This window comes from Chiloscyllium punctatum, chromosome 10 (genome assembly GCF_047496795.1).
Source record: "Chiloscyllium punctatum isolate Juve2018m chromosome 10, sChiPun1.3, whole genome shotgun sequence".
Lineage (NCBI taxonomy): Eukaryota > Metazoa > Chordata > Chondrichthyes > Orectolobiformes > Hemiscylliidae > Chiloscyllium > Chiloscyllium punctatum.
In genome coordinates this window covers 117,879,164-117,898,885 of record NC_092748.1, presented here as the reverse complement: position 1 = coordinate 117,898,885, position 19,722 = coordinate 117,879,164, and the positions used below count along the sequence as shown (strand labels likewise).

At 45.9% G+C, this 19,722-nt stretch overlaps 1 protein-coding gene across 1 annotated transcript in view; it reads left to right on the top strand.

Moving 5' to 3' along the window:
• Positions 1 to 19,722, top strand: part of ercc3 (excision repair cross-complementation group 3) — a 51,126-nt gene that overhangs the window by 7,080 nt on the left and 24,324 nt on the right. The window contains exons 3-7 of the mRNA XM_072580033.1: positions 1,706 to 1,942; positions 3,402 to 3,451; positions 6,338 to 6,479; positions 16,952 to 17,122; positions 18,279 to 18,483. Of these exons, the coding sequence (XP_072436134.1) occupies positions 1,706 to 1,942; positions 3,402 to 3,451; positions 6,338 to 6,479; positions 16,952 to 17,122; positions 18,279 to 18,483 (805 nt within the window). The remainder of the gene's footprint in view (positions 1 to 1,705; positions 1,943 to 3,401; positions 3,452 to 6,337; positions 6,480 to 16,951; positions 17,123 to 18,278; positions 18,484 to 19,722) is intronic.

Here is a 19,722-nt window from a genome sequence, read left to right as displayed (position 1 = left end):
AGAGCCCAGCACATCATTGCAAAAGATAAGGCTAACGCATTCACAGCAATCTTCAGCCAGAAGTGCTGAGTAGATGACTCATCTTGGACTCCTTCAGTGGTCCCCAGCATCACAGATGCCAGTCTTCAACCAATTTAGCTTACTCCACGTGATATCAAGAAACAATTGGAGGCAGTAGTTGTAGCAAAGGGCCTGACAACATTCCAGGACTTGTACTGATGTTTGTGCTCCAGAAATAACTGTGCCCCTTACCAAGCTGTTCTAGTAGAGTAATAACACTGGCATCTACCCAACAACGTGGAAAATTGCCCAGGTTTATTCTGAAAGGACAAATCCAAGCCAGCCAATTACTGCCCCATTAGTCTACTCTTGGTCATCAGTAAAGTGATGGAAAGGGTCATCAACTGTGCTATCAAGCAACACTTGCTCAGTGATGGCCAGTTTGGGTTCGGTATGGGGCCACTCAGCTCTTGACCTTATTACAGCCTTGGGACAAACATGGACAAAAGAGCTGAATTCCAGAGGGGAAGGGAGAGAGACTGCCTTTGACATCAAGGTCTAATTCAACTGAATGTGGCATCAAGGAATCAATGGGTATCAGGTGACAAGCACTCTGCTGCTTGGAGTCATACCTGACACATAGGAAGACACTTGTGGTTGTTGGAGGTCATTTGTCTCAGCTCCAGGACATCTCTGCAGGAGTTCCTCAGGGTAGTGTCCTAGGGCCAACCATCTTCAGCTGCTTCATCAATGACCTTCCCTCCATCAGAAGGTCAGAAGTGGGAATGTTTGCTGAGGACTGCACAATGTTCAGCACCATTTGTAACTCCTCAGATGCTGAAGCAATCCATAGAAGTGGTGGAGGCTGGTACACTTGCACCATTTCAAAGGCATCTGGATTGGTATATGAATAGGAAGGGTTTGGAGGGATATGGGCCAGGTACTGGCAGGTGGGACTAGATTGGGTTGGGATATCTGGTCGGCATGGACGGATTGGACTGAAGGGTCTGTTTCCATGCTGTACATCTCTGTGACTCTATGTTCAAATGCAATATGATCTGAATAATGTCCTTGAGGGATTATGCCTCACTGTGATCCCTGGCCACTAGTCCACAGACCAACCAGCTTCTTTTTGCGAGCTGAATTTCCATTATTTTCATTTAATTTCCATTTAATTTCAGACTAGTTAGTTTGATGTCAGTGGTAGGGAAAGTATTGGAAAAATTTCCGAAGGACAGGGATTAATCAATACTTGGACAGGGAGCAATAGATCAGGATAGTCAGTGTGGATACGTTAGAGAGAGATCTTGTCTGACTAATTTAATTGAGGTGGAGAAGGTGAGGACTGCAGATGCTGGAGATCAGAGTTGAGAAAAATGTTTCTGTTGGCAGGACAATTAATAACCAGATGTACACAGCTTGAAGATAATTAATAAGGAATGGTAGGAGAGGTGAAGAGCAGCACTTTAGTAGAGTGGGACTTTGTGATGTGGAGTATGATCCAACAGAAACTTCCATAAAGATGTTGGGTAAATACGTAAAGACATTGACAGGGCTTGAGGGAACGAACAGGGTGAGGGACGAAATGGCTATCACTTTCAAAGTCCCAGCATGGGCACAGTGAGAATAATCCATGATTCACTAACCACAGTTCCATACACTGCTTAACTCGTTCATCAGGTGCTTTTTAAATTTTGTATTGCAGGCTCCAGATGGACACATTTTCCTTGAAGCCTTCTCCCCGGTTTATAAATATGCACAGGACTTCCTGGTAGCCATTGCTGAGCCAGTGTGCAGACCCACACACACGCACGAGTATAAACTGACAGCATACTCCCTGTATGCGGCTGTCAGTGTTGGGTTACAAACTAGCGACATTATCGAGTATCTGCAGAAACTGAGCAAGACGTCGATTCCTGAAGGAATCGTACAGTTCATTAAGGTAAACGTCTATTTAATACTAAACCAGAAGAACTAAGAACTGAGATGTTAGAAATCAGAGACATGAACTGCTAGAAAAGTTCAGCAGGTCTGGCAACATCTGTGGGGCAAAAGCAGTGTTAATGTTTCTGGACCAGTGGCCCTCCTTCACTGTTGCGCTACAGATGTTTCTAAAGAAGGTCACTGGACTCAAAATGTTAACTCTGCTTTCCCTCCACAGATGCTGGCAGACCTGCTGAGTTTTCCCAGCAATTTCTGTTGTGTCTATTTAGTTGTTCACAGCAGGGTATTTGCTGCCCAGTGCTAGATGCTGTGGGTTTTATTTTATGAAGTAGTATGAGTGTGGAGTCACTTGCGAACTACACTAAGTTAAGACTAAAGGACATCAGTGAGCCACTGGGTTTGCAGAGTATTTTACCTGATAGCTGTCCACAAAACACTACATTTACTATGTTCAGTTTGCCAGTTTGGTGTCGTGGGACTTGGAGCAGTCAGACTCTGGAATTGTAAGTCTAATGCCAGAAGCACTATGCTCTCTTATCCTTGTGGCAGAAGTGGGTACTGCAGATGCTGAAGATTAAAGACAGAATTAGGTTGGTGCTAGAAAAGCACAGGAGGCCAGGCAGCAACCGAGGAGCAGGAAAATCGATGTTTCAGGCAAAAGCCCTTCATCAGGAATTAGCTACTCGGTAACTCTCTATCTGAACCATCTCGCCTCAACATCACATAAGCCTTCCTCTTCCGCTTAACATGAGATACAATTTCTTGAGTAAACCACGGTTCCTTTACCTTATCACTTGCCCCCTGTCTGACAGGGACATACCTATCGAAGACATGCAATATCTGCTCCTTAAACCAGCTTCACATTTCAATTGTCCCCATCTCTTTCATTCCTGATGAAGGGCTTTTGCCCGCAATACCGACTTTCCTGCTTCCCGGATGCTGTGTTTTCCAGCACCACTCTTATCCTTGTGCTGATTGTAATTTCTACACATATGAGATCTCAAAAAGCAATAACAAGATACAATGAAAGCAAAAAGTTGAAATCTGAAAAGCAAACAGAAGGAGAGATTCAGCAGGTCTGTGGAGCGAAAGACCAAGTTATTGTTTTGAATCAGATAGATTTCTTTGGAACAATTGGTTCCTCAGTTTGAAATGTATTTTCACAGTAAACTATCTTCATCTCATCTCTTTATCACAGCTGAAGGTTCACCCAAACTATGGAGTGAGTTAAGATACTAGAATATCTTGCCTGGCTCACAAGCAGCACGTGTGTACCTATTGGCAATGGGGCACAGTGACAGACAGATTGTTAAATGGGACAGGTGTGTTCTTAGGGCCACTTACCTTATCTAGACCAGGTTGGGTTCCCTCAGCTGGATAGTGGGAGGGAGAATTAAAATGTTCTTGTTGAAAGATGAATTTGAGTTCTCTGTTAATGTTTATGTTTGTTCCTACAGCTATGCACTGTTAGTTATGGCAAGGTGAAACTGGTCTTGAAACACAACAGGTAGGATATGCTCATAAACTGTTTCTCAGTTTTTTTTTAATAATATCCTGGAAATTTTGCAACTCTAGTATGTCGGATGGATCCGTTTTTGTCCAATGTGTCCAGGAGGGTTTCCTGACACAGTATGTCGAAGGGCCGACACGAGGGGAGGCCACACTGGATCTGGTGCTTGGTAATGAACCAGGCCAGGTGTTTGATTTAGTGGTAGGTGAGCACTTGGAGAGAGTGACCATAATTCAGTTACGTTTAGTTTAGTGATGGAAAGGGATAAGTACATGCCACCGGGCAAGAGTTATAGATGGGGGGGAAGGGTAATTATAATGCGATTAGGCAAGACTTAGGAGGATAGAATGGGGCAGCAAAATGCAGGGAAGAGGGACAATCGAAATGTGGAGCTGGTTCAAGGAACAGATATTACGTGTCTTTGATAGGTGCTTCCCTGTCAGGCAGGGAGGAAGTGATAAGGTAAGGGAACTGTGGTTTGCTAAAGGAATTGTAACTCTTGTTAACCAGAAGAGGGAGGCTTATGTGACATTGAGGCGAGATGGTTCAGATGAGGTGATGGAGAGTTACAGATCAGCTAGGAAGGATTTAAAGAGAGAGTTAAGAAGAGCAAGGAGGGGACATAAGCAGTTTTTAGCAAATAGAATAAAGGAGAACCCTCAGCTTTCTATAGGTATGTGAGAAATAAAAGGATGTCAAGGGTAGGTATAGGGCCTGTCAAACACAGAAGTGGGAAGTTGTGTGGAGATCGGAGAGGTGCTAAACGAATATTTCTCATCTATTTTCACTCAGGAAAGGAGAATATTGTAGAGAAGAAGACTGAGATAAGGGCTATTAGACTAGAAAGGATTGAGGTTAGCAAGGAGGAGGTGTTATCAATTCTAGAAGATGTGAAAGTAGACAAGTCCCCTGGGCCGGATGGGATTTTTTCTGAGCATTCTCTGGGAAGCTAGGGACGAGATGGCCAAGCCTTTGGCCTTGATCTTTGAGTTGTCATTGTCTACAGGTTTAGTACCAGAGGACTGGAGGATTGCAAATGTTGTGCCCTTGTTCAAAGATGACCCAGGTAATTATAGACCAGTGAGCTTTACAGTTGCAGGAAAAGTTTTGGAAAGGATGATAAGAGATAGATGATTATAAATCCTAACAAGAAACAATTTGATTGAAAATAGTCAACATGGATTCGTCAAGGGCAGGTCGTGTCTCACAAACCTCATTGAGGTTTTTGAGGAGGTGACCAAGCAAGTGGATGAGGGAAGAGCAGTTGACATGGTGTACATGGACATCAGTAAAGCATTTGATAAGGTTCCACATGGTAGGCTGATGGAGAAAATGCAGAGGCATGGGATTGAGGGTGATTTAGCAGTTTGGATTAGAAACTGGCTTTCTGTCAGAAGGCCGCGAGTGGTGGTTAATGGAAAATATTCAGCCTGGAGTCCGGTTACTAGTGGTGTGGCACAAGGATCTGTTTTGGCACTACTGCTGTTTGTTATTTTTATAAACAACCTGGACAGAGGCATAGGTGGATGGGTTAGTAAGTTTGCAGATGAAGCTAAAGTCAGTGGAGTGGTGGACAGTGTGGAAGAATGTTACAGATTGCAGGGGGACTTGGATCAACTGCAGAATTTAGCTGAGAGGTGGCAAATGGAGTTCAATGCAGCTAAATGTGAGGCAATTCTCTTTGGGAAAAATAACAGAAAGGAAGAATACTGGGTCAGTGGAAAGATTCTTGGTAGTGTGGATGTGCAGTTATCTTAGTCTCCATGTACATAGATCCCTGAAAGTTGCCATCCAGGTTGATAATGCTGTTAAGGCGACGTGGGGTGTGTTCGGTTTCATTGGTGGAGGGATTGAGTTCCGGAGCCGTAATGTCATATTGCAACGATACAAAACGCTAGTGCACCTGCACTTGGAGTATTGTGTACAGTTCTGGTCACCCCATTACAGGAAGGATGTAGAAGCATTGGAAAAGGTGCAGAGGAGATTTACCAGGATGTTGCCTGGTCTGGAGCGAAGGTCTTATGAGGAAAGACTGAGAGACTTGCGTCTGAAGAGACATACAAGATGATCAGAGGATTCGATAGGGTAGACAGTGAGAGTCTTTTCCTCGGATGATGACATCAGCTGTATGAGGGGGCATAGCTACAAATTGAGGGGTTATAGATTTAAGATCGATATCAGAGGCAGGTTCGTTACTCAGAGAGAGGTAAGGGCATGGAAGGCCCTGCCTGCCAATGTAGTTAACTCAGCCACATTAGGGAGATTTAAACAATCCTTGGATAAGTATATGGATGATGATGGGATAGTGTAAGGGGAATGAGCTTAGATTAGTTCACAGGTTGGCGCAACATTGAGGGCCGAAGTGTCTGTTCTGCGCTGTATTGTTCTATGTTCTATCCTGGCCTTTCAACACTGTCAGAAGGTCAGTACTGAGGGAGTGTCGCTCTGTCAGAGGGTCAGTGCTGCACTGTCAGAGGGGCAATACTGAGGGAGTGCCACATACTGTCGGAGGATCAGTACTGGGGAATGCCACATACTGTCATAGGGTCAGTACTGAGGGTGTGCTACGCTGTCAGAGGGTTAGTACTGAGGGAGTGCCCCACTGTCAGAGGGTCAGTACTGAGGGAGTGCCACATACTGTCGGAGGATCAGTACTGGGGAATGCCACATACTGTCATAGAGTCAGTACTGAGGGTGTGCTACGCTGTCAGAGGGTTAGTACTGAGGGAGTGCCCCACTGTCAGAGGGTCAGTACTGAGGGAGTGCCACATACTGTCGGAGGGTCAGTAAAAAGCAGTGCTAATGCTGCTCTACGCTATCCAGTTTGAAGTAGTAGCTGGTCTGAAAATATTTGGTTTGACTGAGAATCTCCTTAATGGACAGATACTTTGTGGAAAGCACACATCCCGATGTGATCCAGAAGCTGTTGCAGGATCATGTCATAAAGCAATGTCGCTTGAGGACAGCAGAAGGTGACGACACTGAACTCATTATGGGCACAGTCTCCAGTAAATCTGCCATGTTGGTAAGTGGATGTTCTTCACTAGTGTGATGCTGCAGTACTGGGCAAAGGTTATGGAGAATTCCAGATCGAACATCGGAAATCTCAGCAACAGGCACATAGCTCAAAGATCCATCGAAAAAGTTTCTCAGTTGATCCCTCAATCCCTCTTTGACCCTGGTCCCATGCAGAGTATAGGTCCCTCTGTACTGTTTCATTAAACACTCCCAGGAAAGGAATCACATGGGTTTTCATACAGAGTAAAGCTCTCTCTACTCTGTCCCAGTAAAACACTCCTATGCCAAGTGCAAAATGGGATAGAATTTGACAGCACAGAGAGAGACTCTTCATATCTGTACCAGTCAGTCAGCACCTATCTACTCTCATCCTATCTTCCAGTACTTGGCCTGTGGCCTTTTATTGTGTTCCATGTGTTCATCTAAATATTTCTTAAATGGTGGTGGTTCCCATTCTCTACCACCCTTTCAGGCAGTGAGTTCCATATACCCCCTCACCTTCTAGGTGAAAAATGTATCCTTCAAACCTCCTTCCCTTAAATTCAATCCATTTGGGTGGCTTGGTGGTTAGCACTGCTGCCTCACAGCTCTAGGGACCCGGGTTCAATTCCAGCCTCAGGTGACTGTTTAGAGTTTGCATATTCTCCCCGTTTCTACATGGGTTTTCTCCAGGTGCTCCAGTTTCTTCCCACAGACCAAAGATGTGCAGGTTAGGTGAATTGGTTAAACTAAATTGCCCCATAGTGTTCCGCGATGTGTAGGTTAGGTACATTATTCATTGGTAAATGTAGAGTAATAGGGTAGAGGAATGGGTCTGGGTGGGTTACTCTTCAGATGATCGGTGTGGACTTGTTGGGCACTAGGGCCTGTTTCCACACTGCAGCGGTTCAATGATTCATCTCCCCTGGTCAAGGGGAAATTTCTTTTTTCCCCTATCGGTGTCCCTTATAACTTTATATCCCTCAATTGGGCCCCTCTCAGCGTTCTCTGCTCTAAGGAAAACAATCCCAGCCTATCCAATCTGTCTGCATCATGGGGTTGCTTCCAATCCAGGCAACACCATAGTGAGTCTACACTGCACCATCTCTAGTGTAATCACATCCTTCTGATAGTGTGGTAATCAAAACTGTACAAGTACTGCAGCCTAACTAATGTTATATACACCTCCATATAACCTCCATCAGTGCCTTAACTAATAAAGGCGAATATCTCATCTGTCTTCTGGAATCCATGGACATGCAGACCCAGGTCTCTCAGATCCTCTGTACTTCCCCAGGTCCTCCCATTCGTTGTATTCCTTTGCCTCGTTAGTGCTCCCAAAATGTGTCTCTCACACTGCAGATTAAATTCCATTTATCATTGTTCAGCCCATCTGACTAATCCGTCCATATCGTCCCAAAGTCTGAGGCTTTCCTCCTTGCTGTTTATCACACAAAAAATTTTCATGCCATCTGTGAGCTTTGGTGATCATATCTCCAACATCCATGTCAAAATCATTAATGTACACATTCTCATTGCATGTGTGTGAATATCCTCCCTTGGCTGATGAATCAGCACTCCTCCGTGTTGAACATCACTTGCAGGAAAACATACTCTTGGTAGGGGATTTTAACCATGAGGAAGAATGGCTTGGCAGCAGCACTGCTACTCAAGCTGGTCAGGTCCTTAAGGACATTTCTGATCGACTAGTTCTGCTGCAGGTGGTGAGGGAACCAACAAGAGGTATAAACTTACTAGCTCTCATGCATTCCAATCTGCCGGCTGCAGATACAGCAAATAGAAAAATACAGCGCAGCACAGGCCCTTTGGCCCTCGATGTTGCGCCGATCCAAGCCCACCTAACCTACACTAGCCCACCATCCTCCATATGCGTATCCAATGCCCGTTTAAATGCCCATAAAGAGGGAGAGTCCACCACTGCTACTGGCAGGGCATTCCATGAACTCACAACTCGCTGAGTAAAGAATCTACCCCTAACATCTGTCCTATACCTACCACCCCTTAATTTAATGCTATGCCCCCTCGTAATAGCTGACTCCATACGTGGAAAATGTTTCTCATGGTCAACCCTATCTAAACCCCTAATCATCTTGTACACCTCAAGTCACCCCTAAACCTTCTTTTCTCCAATGAAAACAGCCCCAAGTGCCTCAGCCTTTCCTCATACGATCATCCTACCAAACCAGGCCACATCCTGGTAAACCTCCTCTGCACCCGTTCCAGTGCCTCCACATCCTTCCTATAGTATGCGCACACTATTCCAGATGCGGCCGCACCAGAGTCTTATACAACTGCAACATGACCTCAGGACTCCGGAACTCAATTCCTCTACGAATAAAAGCCAGTACGCCATATGCCTTCTTCACCGCACTATTTACCTGGGTGGCAACTTTCAAAGATCTGTATACATGGACACCAAGATCTTTCTGCTCAACCACACTACCAAGTATCCGACCATTAGCCCAGTACCCCATCTTTTTGTTACTCTTACCAAAGTGAATCACCTCACACTTACCCACATTGAACTCCATTTGCCACCTTTCTGCCCAGCTCTGCAGCTCATCTATATCCCGCTGTAACCTGACACATCCTTCCTCACTGTCAACAACTCCACCGACTTTCGTATCATCCGCAAACTTGCTCACCCAACCTTCTAGCCCCTCCTCCAGGTCATTTATAAAAATGACAAACAGCAATGGTCCCAAAACAGATCCTTGCGGAACACCGCTAGTAACTGCACTCCAAGATGAACCTTTACCATCAACTACTACCCTCTGTCTTCTTCCAGCCAGCCAATTCCTAATCCAAACCTCCAACTCACCCTCAATGCCATACCTCCATATTTTTTGCAGTAGCCTACCATGGGGAACCCTTATCAAACGCCTTACTAAAATCCATATACACCACATCTACCGCTTTACCCTCGTCCACCTCCTTAATCACCTTCTCAAAGAATTCAATAAGGTTTGTGAGGCACGACCTGCTCTTCACAAAACTGTGCTGACTATCCTTGATCACATTATTCTTATCCAGATGTTCATAAATCCTATGCCTTACGATTCTCTCTAAGACTTTGCCCACAACAGAAGTGAGACTCACCGGCCTATAGTTACTAGGGTTATCCCTACTCCCCTTCTTGAACAAGGGGACCACATTCGCTATCCTCCAGTCTTCTGGCACTATTCCTGTTGACAACGAGGACATAAAAATCAAGGCCAATGGCTCCGCTATCTCCTCCCTTGCTTCCCAGAGAATCCTAGGATAAATGCCATCAGGCCCAGGGGACTTATCTATTTTCACCCTTTCCAGAATTTCCAACACCTCTTCCCTACATACCTCAAAGCCATCCATTCTAATTAATTGTGACTCAGTATTCTCATCGGCAACAATGTCCTGTTCCTGAGTGAACACTGACGAAAAGTATTCAGTGGGCGGCACGGTGGCACAGTGGTTAGCACTGCTGCCTCACAGCGTCAGAGACCCGGGTTCAATTCCCGCCTCAGGCGACTGACTGTGTGGAGTTTGCATGTTCTCCCCGTGTCTGCATGGGTTTCCTCCGGGTGCTCCAGTTTCCTCCCACAGTCACAAAGATGTGCAGGTCAGGTGAATTGGCCATGCTAAATTGCCCGTAGTGTTAGGTAAGGGGTAGATGTAGATATAGGGGTATGGGTGGGTTGCGCTTCGGCGGGGCGGTGTGGACTTGTTGGGCCGAAGGGCCTGTTTCCATACTGTAAGTAATCTAATCTAATCTAATCTATTCATTCAGTATCTCCCCAATCTCTTCAGCCTCCACACGCAACTTCCCACTACTATCCTTGACTGGACCTATTCCTACCCTAGTCATTCTTTTATTCCTGACATACCTATAGAAAGCCTTAGGGTTTTCCCTAATCCTACCAGCTAAGGTCTTTTCATGTCCCCTTCTCGCTGCTCTTAACTCTCTCTTTAGATTACTCCTGGCTACCTTATAACTCTCAATAGCTCCAATTGAACCTTCACGCCTCATCTTTACAAAGGCCGCCCTCTTCCCTTTTACAAGGGATTCCAATTCCTTATTAAACCACGGCTCCCTCACAAGACCCTTTACTCCCTGCCTGACTGGTACATACTTATCAAGGACACCCAATAGTTGCTCCTTGAACAAGCTCCACATATCAATTGCGCCCTTGCCTTGAAGCCTACTTTTCCAATCCACACATCCTAAGTTATGCCTCACCGCATCATAATTTCCCTGCCCCCAACTATAACTCCTGCCCTGCAGTGCACACTTATCCCTCTCCATCACTAGAGTAAAAGTTACCGAATTGTGGTCACTGTCCCCAAAGTGCTCACCTACCTCCAATTCTAACAGCTGGCCTGGTTCGTTACCCAGAACCAAATCCAGTATGGCCTCACCTCTTGTTGGCCTATCTACATATTGTGTCAGGAAACCCTCCTGCATACATTGGACAAACACCGACCCATCTAACGAACTCGAGCTATAGCTTTCCCAATCAATATCAGGAAAGTTAAAGTCCTCCATAACAACCACCCTATTACTTTCACTCTTCTCCTGAATCATCCTCGCAATCCTTTCTTCAACGATTCTAGGACTATTAGGAGGCCTGTAGAAAACTCCTAACAGGGTGACCTCACCTTTCCTATTCCTAACCTCAGCTCAAACTACCTCAGATGGCGAGTCTTCATCCATCATCCTTTCCACCGCTGTAATACTATCTTTGGCAAGCAATGGCACACCTCCCCCTCTTTTACCCCCACCTCTGACCCTACTAAAACATTTAAACCCTGGAACCTGCAACAGCCAATCCTGTCCCTGTTCTACCCATGTCTCCGTAATAGCCACAACATCGAAATCCCAGGTACCAACCCACGCTGCAAGTTCACCTACCTTATTTCGTATACTTCTTGCATTGAGGTATACACACTTCAAGCAACTTTCCTGTTTACAGGCACCCTCCTTTGAAATTGATGCCATGTTCCTAACCTCCCTACACTTCAGGTCCTGTACCCTAAAGCTACAGTCCAGGTTCCCATGCTCCTGCAGAGTTAGTTTAAACCCTCCCAAAGAGCACTAGCAAACCTCCCCCCAAGGATACTGGTGCCCCTCAGGTTCAGGTGCAGACCATCCTGTTTATAGAGGTCCCATCTTCCCCAGAAAGAACCCCAGTTATCCAGATACCGGAATCCCTCCCTCCTGCACCATCCCTGTAGCCACGCATTTAACTGTTCTCTCTCCCTATTCCTCGACACTCTATCATGTGGCACGGGTAACAAACCAGAGACAACAACTCTGTTTGTTCTAACTTGGAGCTTCCAACCTAGCTCCCTGAAAGCCTGCCTAACATCCTTAGCCCTCCTCCTACCTATGTCATTGGTGCCAATATGGACCACGACTTCAGGCTGCTCCCCCTCCCCCTTAAGGACCCGGAAAACACGATCAGAGACGTCACGTACCCTTGCACCTGGGAGGCAACATACCAAACGTGAGTCTCTCTCGTCCCCACAAAACCGCCTATCTGTGCCCCGAACTATCGAGTCCCCAATTACTATTGCTCTGCTCTTCTCCACCCTTCCCTTCTGAGCAACGGGGACAGGCTCCGTGCCAGAGGCCTGAGCCCCATTGCTTACCCCTGGTAAGTCGTCCCCTCCACAAGTATCCAAAACGGTATACTTGTTCTTGAGGGGAATGGCCGCAGGGGGTCCCTGCACTGGCTGCTTCCTCCCAGTCCCCCTCACTGTCACCCATCTGTCTGCAATCTTTGGAGTTACTACTTCCATAAAGCTCCGATCTATGACTCCCTCTGCCTCCTGAATGATCCTAAGTTTATCCAACTCCAACTCCAGTTCCCTAACACGGTCTTGGAGGAGCTGGAGATGGGTGCACTTCTTGCAAGTGTAATCAGCAGGGACGACCATGGCATCCCTCACCTCAAACATGTTGCAAGAGGAACATTGCACTGCCTTCACTGCCATCCCTCTAAATGTAACCTTTAAAAAAAAAACTGGGTCCAAACAGTAGAACAAGCAAAATGCAGTACTTACCTACTTACCACAACGGGTCTTATTATTAGGTTAGAGGAGGAGGGCGGGTGGGAGGCACTACCTCTGTAGTGCCTCGGGTTCTTCTCCTGCGTGCTTTTATAGGAAAAAATACCTACCCAGGTAAGCTTACGCTACACCAGCTTCCAGGTCCCGGCTGCCCCTCTGGTCTTCGTCACTTCTCCCTTCTGCTCCCGCTCTTTCTGTGAAGAGAAAAAAAGACACTGCTGCCCGCTACCGGAAAGTAATTTTAAAACAAACTGTCTTACCTTAGCTGCTGCTCGCACTCAAATGTTTTATTATCCGGCACCTGTGGGACCAGAAGTATTCTAGTTGATCAAATGTTCTGGATAACCAAGACATGCACCTAATCAATGTGAAAACATACACTGAGTAATAGAAATCTCATGCTGGGGGTATATACATGACTGTTATACTTGAATTACAACATGAATCATTTGCATAAAAATGCAACATTGCCTTAGATGAAGCTTACCAACAGGGAACCTTCTCACCTCCACCCTCACCTCAACTGACTGCTCGAACATCGTGGTCAGTCACAGTATTTGAGGATGAGTTGACTTGATATTGAATCAATTGTTGGTATTTTGTGTGGCCATCCAATTGAACATCAAGTATATTTATGGTGAAGTAAATAAAAAGCAAAATAATTGGACAGCATAATACAGTAAACTTCGCAGTATTTGAGGTATATAATTTTTGCCAGTTTATCAAGTGAGCTGGTTAAATCAAACTTTGCTGCACATCTGTCCATGACAGTATTGGTAAGAGTGACCATCGCATAGTCCTTATGGAGACTAAGTCCCAATTTCACATTGAGAATACCCTCCATTGTGTTGTATAGTGCTATCAACGTGCTCAATGGGACAGACTTCAAACTTGCAACTCAAGACTGGGCATCCATGACACGCTGTGGGCCATCAACAGCAGCAGAATTGTACTCCAGCCACAATCTGTAACCTCATGGTCTGGCATATTCTCAACACAACTGTTACCATCCGGCCAGGGGATCAACCCTTGTTCAATAGAGAGTGCAGGAGGGCATGCCAGGAGCATCACTAGGCACACCTAAAAATGAAGTGGCAAACAGGACAGCAGCAAGTGGTAGACAGACCTAAGCAATCCCACAACAAATTGGTCTGATCTAATCTCTGTTCCAGTTGTAAGTGGCAGTGAAACAGCTGAGTGGAGGGGAGGCTCCATCTTCAATGATGGAAGAGCCCAACATGTCAAAGCAAAAGATAAGGCTGCAGCAATCTTCAGCCAGAAGTGCCACGTAGAAAATTCATCGTGCTCTTCTCCCCCAGTAGTCCCCAGCATCATGGATACTACTCTCTCGCTGGTTGAAATCACTCTACATAATACCAAGATACGGTTGAAGTCAATGGATATAGCAAAGGCTAATGGCCCTGACAACATTCCAACCTAACCTCCCAATCACCGCCCATTTTAATTCCCCTTCCCACTCCTTTTCTGACATGACCATCCTTGGCCTCCTCCACTGCCACAGTGAATCAGACCACAAATTGGAGGAACAACACCCCATCTTCCACCTGAGCAGCCTTCAGACCGGAGGACTCAACATTGAGTTCTCCAATTTCAAATAACCTCCCTTCCCATCCCCCAACTCCCTTCCCAGTTCCTATTCCTCCCTTCCATTCCTCTGACCGATCCTTCCTTTCAGCCACCGACCAGATCCATTCCTCCCATCGACCAACGAGGTCATATCCTCTACCTATGTTCACCTATCCCTCCCTCACCACTCTGCCCTTCTCCCCACCCAAAACTCTTCCCCCATCCTCCACTTTATCTGCAGTTCCTCTTACACCACCACCAGTCCTGGAGAAGAGTTATACCCGAAACGTTGACTTGTCCACCTCCTGATGCTGCCTGGCTTGCTGTGCTCCTCCAGCGTCCCTGTCTCCCTTGGATTCCAGCATATGCAGTTTTTTTGTCCCTGACACAATTCCTGCAATTGTACTGAAGGTTTACATTCCAGAACCTGCTGCTCCCCTCGGCAAGCTGTTCCAGTACAGTTACATCTATCTAACAATATGGAAAATTGCCCACATATGTCCTGGATGCAAAAAACAGGACAAATCCAATCTGGACAATTACTGCCTGTGTGTCTACTCTCGATCATCAGTAAAGTGATAGAAGGTGTCATCGACAGTGCTATCAAGCAGCACCTGCTTGGCAATAATCTGCTCAGGGCCATCCTGTTTGGGTTCTGTAAGGGCCGCTCAGCTTCTGACCTCATTTCAACTGTACTTCAAACATGGACAGAAGAGCTGAATTCAAGAGATGAGGTAAGAGTGAGAGCCTGTGACATCAAGGCTGTATTTGACTGAGTGTGACATCGTGGAGCCTTCACAAAACTGGAATCAGTGGGTATTAGGGGACAAACTTTCTGGTGACTGGAGTCATTGCTGTTGGTTGTTGGAGGTCAGTTATCCAGGGCATCTCTGTAGGAGTTCCTCTGGGTAGTGTCCAATAATTGTTTGCTGCTTTATCAATGATCTTCCCTCCATCATAATGTCAGAAATGGGGATGTTCACCAATGATTGAACAATGGTCAGCATTATTCGCGACTCCTCAGATACTGAAGCAGTTCATGTTCAAGTGCAACAAGATCTACACAATATCCAGGCTTGGGCTGACAAGTGGCAAATAACATACATGCCACACAAATGCCAGGGTATGACCATCACCAATAAAGAGACATTTTAACCACTGCCCCATGACATTCAATGGCGTTGCCATCACTGAAGCCCCCACTATCAACATGTTGGAAATGACCATTGATCAGAAACTCAACTGGGACCATACGAATATATAAATGACATAAACACAGTGGCTGCAAGAACAGGTCAGGAAGAGGTTAGGAATACTGCAGCAAGTAATTTTCCTCCCAATTCCCTGAAACCTGTCCACCATTCACTAGTCAGCAGTATGATGGAATACTCTCACTCGCCTGGATGGGTCTGCTTCAACAACACTCAAGAAGCTTGACACCTTCCTTTGCCGTCCTGACTTGGAAATATATCGTTGTTTCTTCACTGTCGCTGGGTCAAAATGTGAAACTCCCTTGGCAATGTGGGTCTACCCATAGCACATTGACTGTAGCAGTTCAAGGAAGGAGCTCACCACCATTTTCTGAGGGGCAGCAAGAGACAGGCAATAAGTACTGGCCCAGCCAGTGAAGCCCATGTCCCATCTGTGATAACTTAAAACAAATGAACAGCAAAGGACCCAGCATTGAACCCAATGATACAGTGCTGGACATAGGCTTCCACATACAAAAAACACCCTTTGATCATCACAGTCTGCGTACTGCCTCTAAGTCAATTTTGGATTCAGTTTGCCAAATTATTCTGAATCCTGTGGGTTCTTGCTTTCTTGACCAGTCTGTCATGTGAGATCTTGTCAAAAGCCTCACTGAAGTACATCTTTGAGCACCTTAATATGCACACCAGGTTCTCTCTCCAGAATGTTTATTAATATTTGTTAGACTTCAGGTACAGAATAAAGTTCCCTCAAACATGTGCCAGTGAAATCCGTTGTTTAGAGATGCTGCTGTGTCAATCACATTTTCCAGTGGCGCTTTTAACCCCAGGGCTGGATCATGAAGAATACATTCTCTGGCTTTACTTGTGAACACCAAGTGGGATTGGAAGCTGATGTTGAGTTAGCACACCTGTCACAAAGCTGTTCCGTTTCTCACGGATAATATGTTCTTGTTTTTTTCTCAGAGTGGTCATAAACCAGCTCCCGGCTCCGAGGTGGCTGGTTTGGTACAGAGATGCCTTTTATTTATTTGTAAACAAATGAGACTTCAGGCTTGTTTTAGAAGTGGTCATGTTTTAGAACTGACCTGTATAATGAAAGGGGGGGATGGTCAGTTCTGAAAGCTGAGCAGTTCAGTCCAGAACTGTTGGGAGTTCAGCTGTGTGGAAACCAACTGCCAGACTATCTCCCCTTCTAACTTCAACCTGTAAGCATTTGTTTCATTTTTACTGTGTTTCAGGGGGTTTGCTTATTGGAACAGTTGTGTACACTCAGAACAGCATCATTAAGTCTAGTTTGGATAGACTGGGTTCAGTAGATATTTGTTCTATTCTTTGTGTTTCATTCTGTAATTTTGTGAATAAATATTTGTTTTAAAACCTGGTAGTCACCTAGCTAACTTCACTGTACACTTACCGAAATAAATTACAAAGTTATGATCTGGGCTGCCTGCGAAAGAATGTTTTGAGTGGTCTGACCTAGTCCATAACATACCTCAGTTATCTAAAATTTGGCTAATTTGCCATTAAAGTGATCCTTTTTGGCATCTCTAAGGCTTGTGAAGAGTTGGAGTTGAGGGATTCTATCAAAATAGAATAGCTGTTTTGTAACAAACAGCTTTCATTTCCACAGATGTCCAAAGCTGTTCAGAATAATGGAGCAGCGTCAACGTCACAGAGTGCAGACCCTGTCCCCAGTAAAACTGATGTTCCCGCAGACTTGTTGGACTTCTACGAGCAGATGGATAAGGACGAGGAGGAGGAGGAGGAGGAACTGCAGACAGTGTCCTTTGAAGTGAAGCAGGTGATGAGTTACAACTTTGTTCAGCTAATAAATCCCACAGGCATTTGGGAGAATGGTGTGCAAGTGGAACTTAGTAGCACAGAGATTGATTGAGGAAAACCGTATTGATGACATCCAGACAAAGCTTGATAAACACAGTGGAGCAAGGAGTTAAAGTTTACACTGATTGGATGACGCAAAATAAAGTAGACTACAGCTTCTGCAGGGCAGAATCAGCAGCATAGACGAGTCTGTATGAATGGCCTATTTCTGTGCGGTACTGTAAAATTCAATTTAACCAATCACTCAGTGTGCAGAGACCAGAAGATCAGGTTACATCCATGTTGAAACAAACACAGAGAATGCTGGAGAAACTCAACAGGTCTGTTAGCATTTAAAGAGTGAGAAGCAGCGTTAACATCTTGAGTCTGAAATGATTCTGCAGTTCCAGTGCTGATACCAACTGCTTAATTTTTCTAGCATTTTCTATTTTTATTTCAGTCCTTTGTTTTTATTGCATCCATGTTGAGTTCGAGGGTCCCTGTTCTGCAATCCTCACGCCATTCAACCTAGCCAGTGATTACAAGAAAATTTATTTTCAAGGCTTGATTAGATTAGATTAGATTAGATTCCCTACAATGTGGAAACAGGCCCTTCGGCCCAACAAGTCCACACCGACCCTCCGAAGAGTAACCCACCCCCATCTGATGAATGTACCTAACAACAATGGACAATTTAACATGGCCAATTCACCTGACCTGCACATCTTTGGAATGTGGGAGGAAACTGGAGTACCTGGCGGAAACCCACACAGACACGGGGGGAATGTGCAAACTCCACACAGTTGCCTACGGCTGGAATCGAACCTGAGACCCTGGTGCTGTGAGGCAGCAATGCTAACCAAAGTCTCAGTTTAAAATTAAATGCTTGCCTCTGGGTGCACTTCCTGCTCATTTGTGCCATAATCAATTCCTATGCCCTTGTTTCCAATGGAAACTGCCTTTTGAAACTTGTCACACTTTCTTGCTTTTCTGTTGACCTAGAGCTAGGCAAAATGAACCCAGATTGTAAATGTGAGGCACCCCTCTGTGAAATATGCTCCAGTCTTGTTTGCTGCTTTGTTTTTCACAGTTTTCTGGTCTGGAGGAGTCAGTTTCTAAACAGTATGTTCCTGTAGGAAATGATTGAGGAGCTACAGAAACAGTGTATTCACATGGAGTACCCCTTACTGGCAGAGTATGACTTCAGGAATGATACCATCAACCCAGATGTTAACATTGATCTAAAGCCAACTGCCGTCCTAAGGCCCTATCAGGAGAAGAGCTTAAGGAAGATGTTTGGAAATGGCCGTGCCAGGTCAGGGGTTATTGTCCTTCCCTGTGGTAAGTATATCAGGGATCTGCTCAGACTACCATGTTCTCTGTCTGCTTGTCCTGCTGGCTGTATAGTTCAGAGCTGTCTGTTTTAACCAGGAGATCTGCTTACAATTTGAGAATTTGTGTGTCTCAGAAGGTAGATCTATTTTAATTTCATCCTTCTGAATACAAATTCCAACCTCTCCCATTTCAGTGGCTAACAGGCGCTGAATTCTTCAGTAAAATCTCTTTTATGCTTTCCACCTTCAACATTGTAGCATTCCTTCAATACTGACCCTATGACAGTGTGGCACTCTCTGAAACTGCAGCACTCCCTCAGCACTGATCCTCCGACAGTGTGGCACTCCCTGAGTAATGACCCTCTAACAGTGCGGCACCCCTGCAGAGTACTGACTCTCTGACAGTGCAGCACTCCCTGGGTAATGACCCTCTAACAGTGCAGCAGTCCCTCAGTACTGACCCTCTGACTACGCAGCACTACCTCAGTACTGACCCTCCGACAGTGCGGTACTCCCTCAGTACTGACCCTCAAAAGTGCGGCACTCCCTCAGCACTGACCCTCTGACAGTGCGGCACTCCCTCAGTCGTGACCCTCTGACAGTGCAGCACTCCCTCAGTGCTGACCCTCTGACAGTGCAGCACTCCCTCAGTACTGACCCTCCGACAGTGCAGCACTCCCTCAGTACTGACCCTCTGACAGTGCAGTACTCCCTCAGTGCTGACCCTTCGACAGTGCAGCACTCCCTCAGCACTGACCCTCTGACAGTGCAGCACTCCCTCAGTGCTGACCCTCTGACAGTGCAGCACTCCCTCAGTGCTGACCCTCTGACAGTGCAGCACTCCCTCAGTACTGACCCTCTGACAGTGCAGTACTCCCTCAGTGCTGACCCTTCGACAGTGCAGCACTCCCTCAGCACTGACCCTCTGACAGTGCAGCACTCCCTCAGTACTGACCCTCTGACAGTGCAGCACTCCCTCAGTGCTGACCCTCCGACAGTGCAGCACTCCCTCAGTGCTGACCCTCCGACAGTGCAGCACTCCCTCAGTACTGACCCTCCGACAGTGTAGCACTTTCATTGCTGTTGGGCGGAGTTGCATCCTTGTATGTGCAGAGTAGCCCTGTGATTTTTAGCGATTCATCTGGAGTTCCTGGTCAGTGTTTATTCCTCAAACAATGTCATGAAAAATTGATTCTCTGGCCTGCCTTATGTACAATCTGCAACTTGTCTGTTCTGCCCACAATAA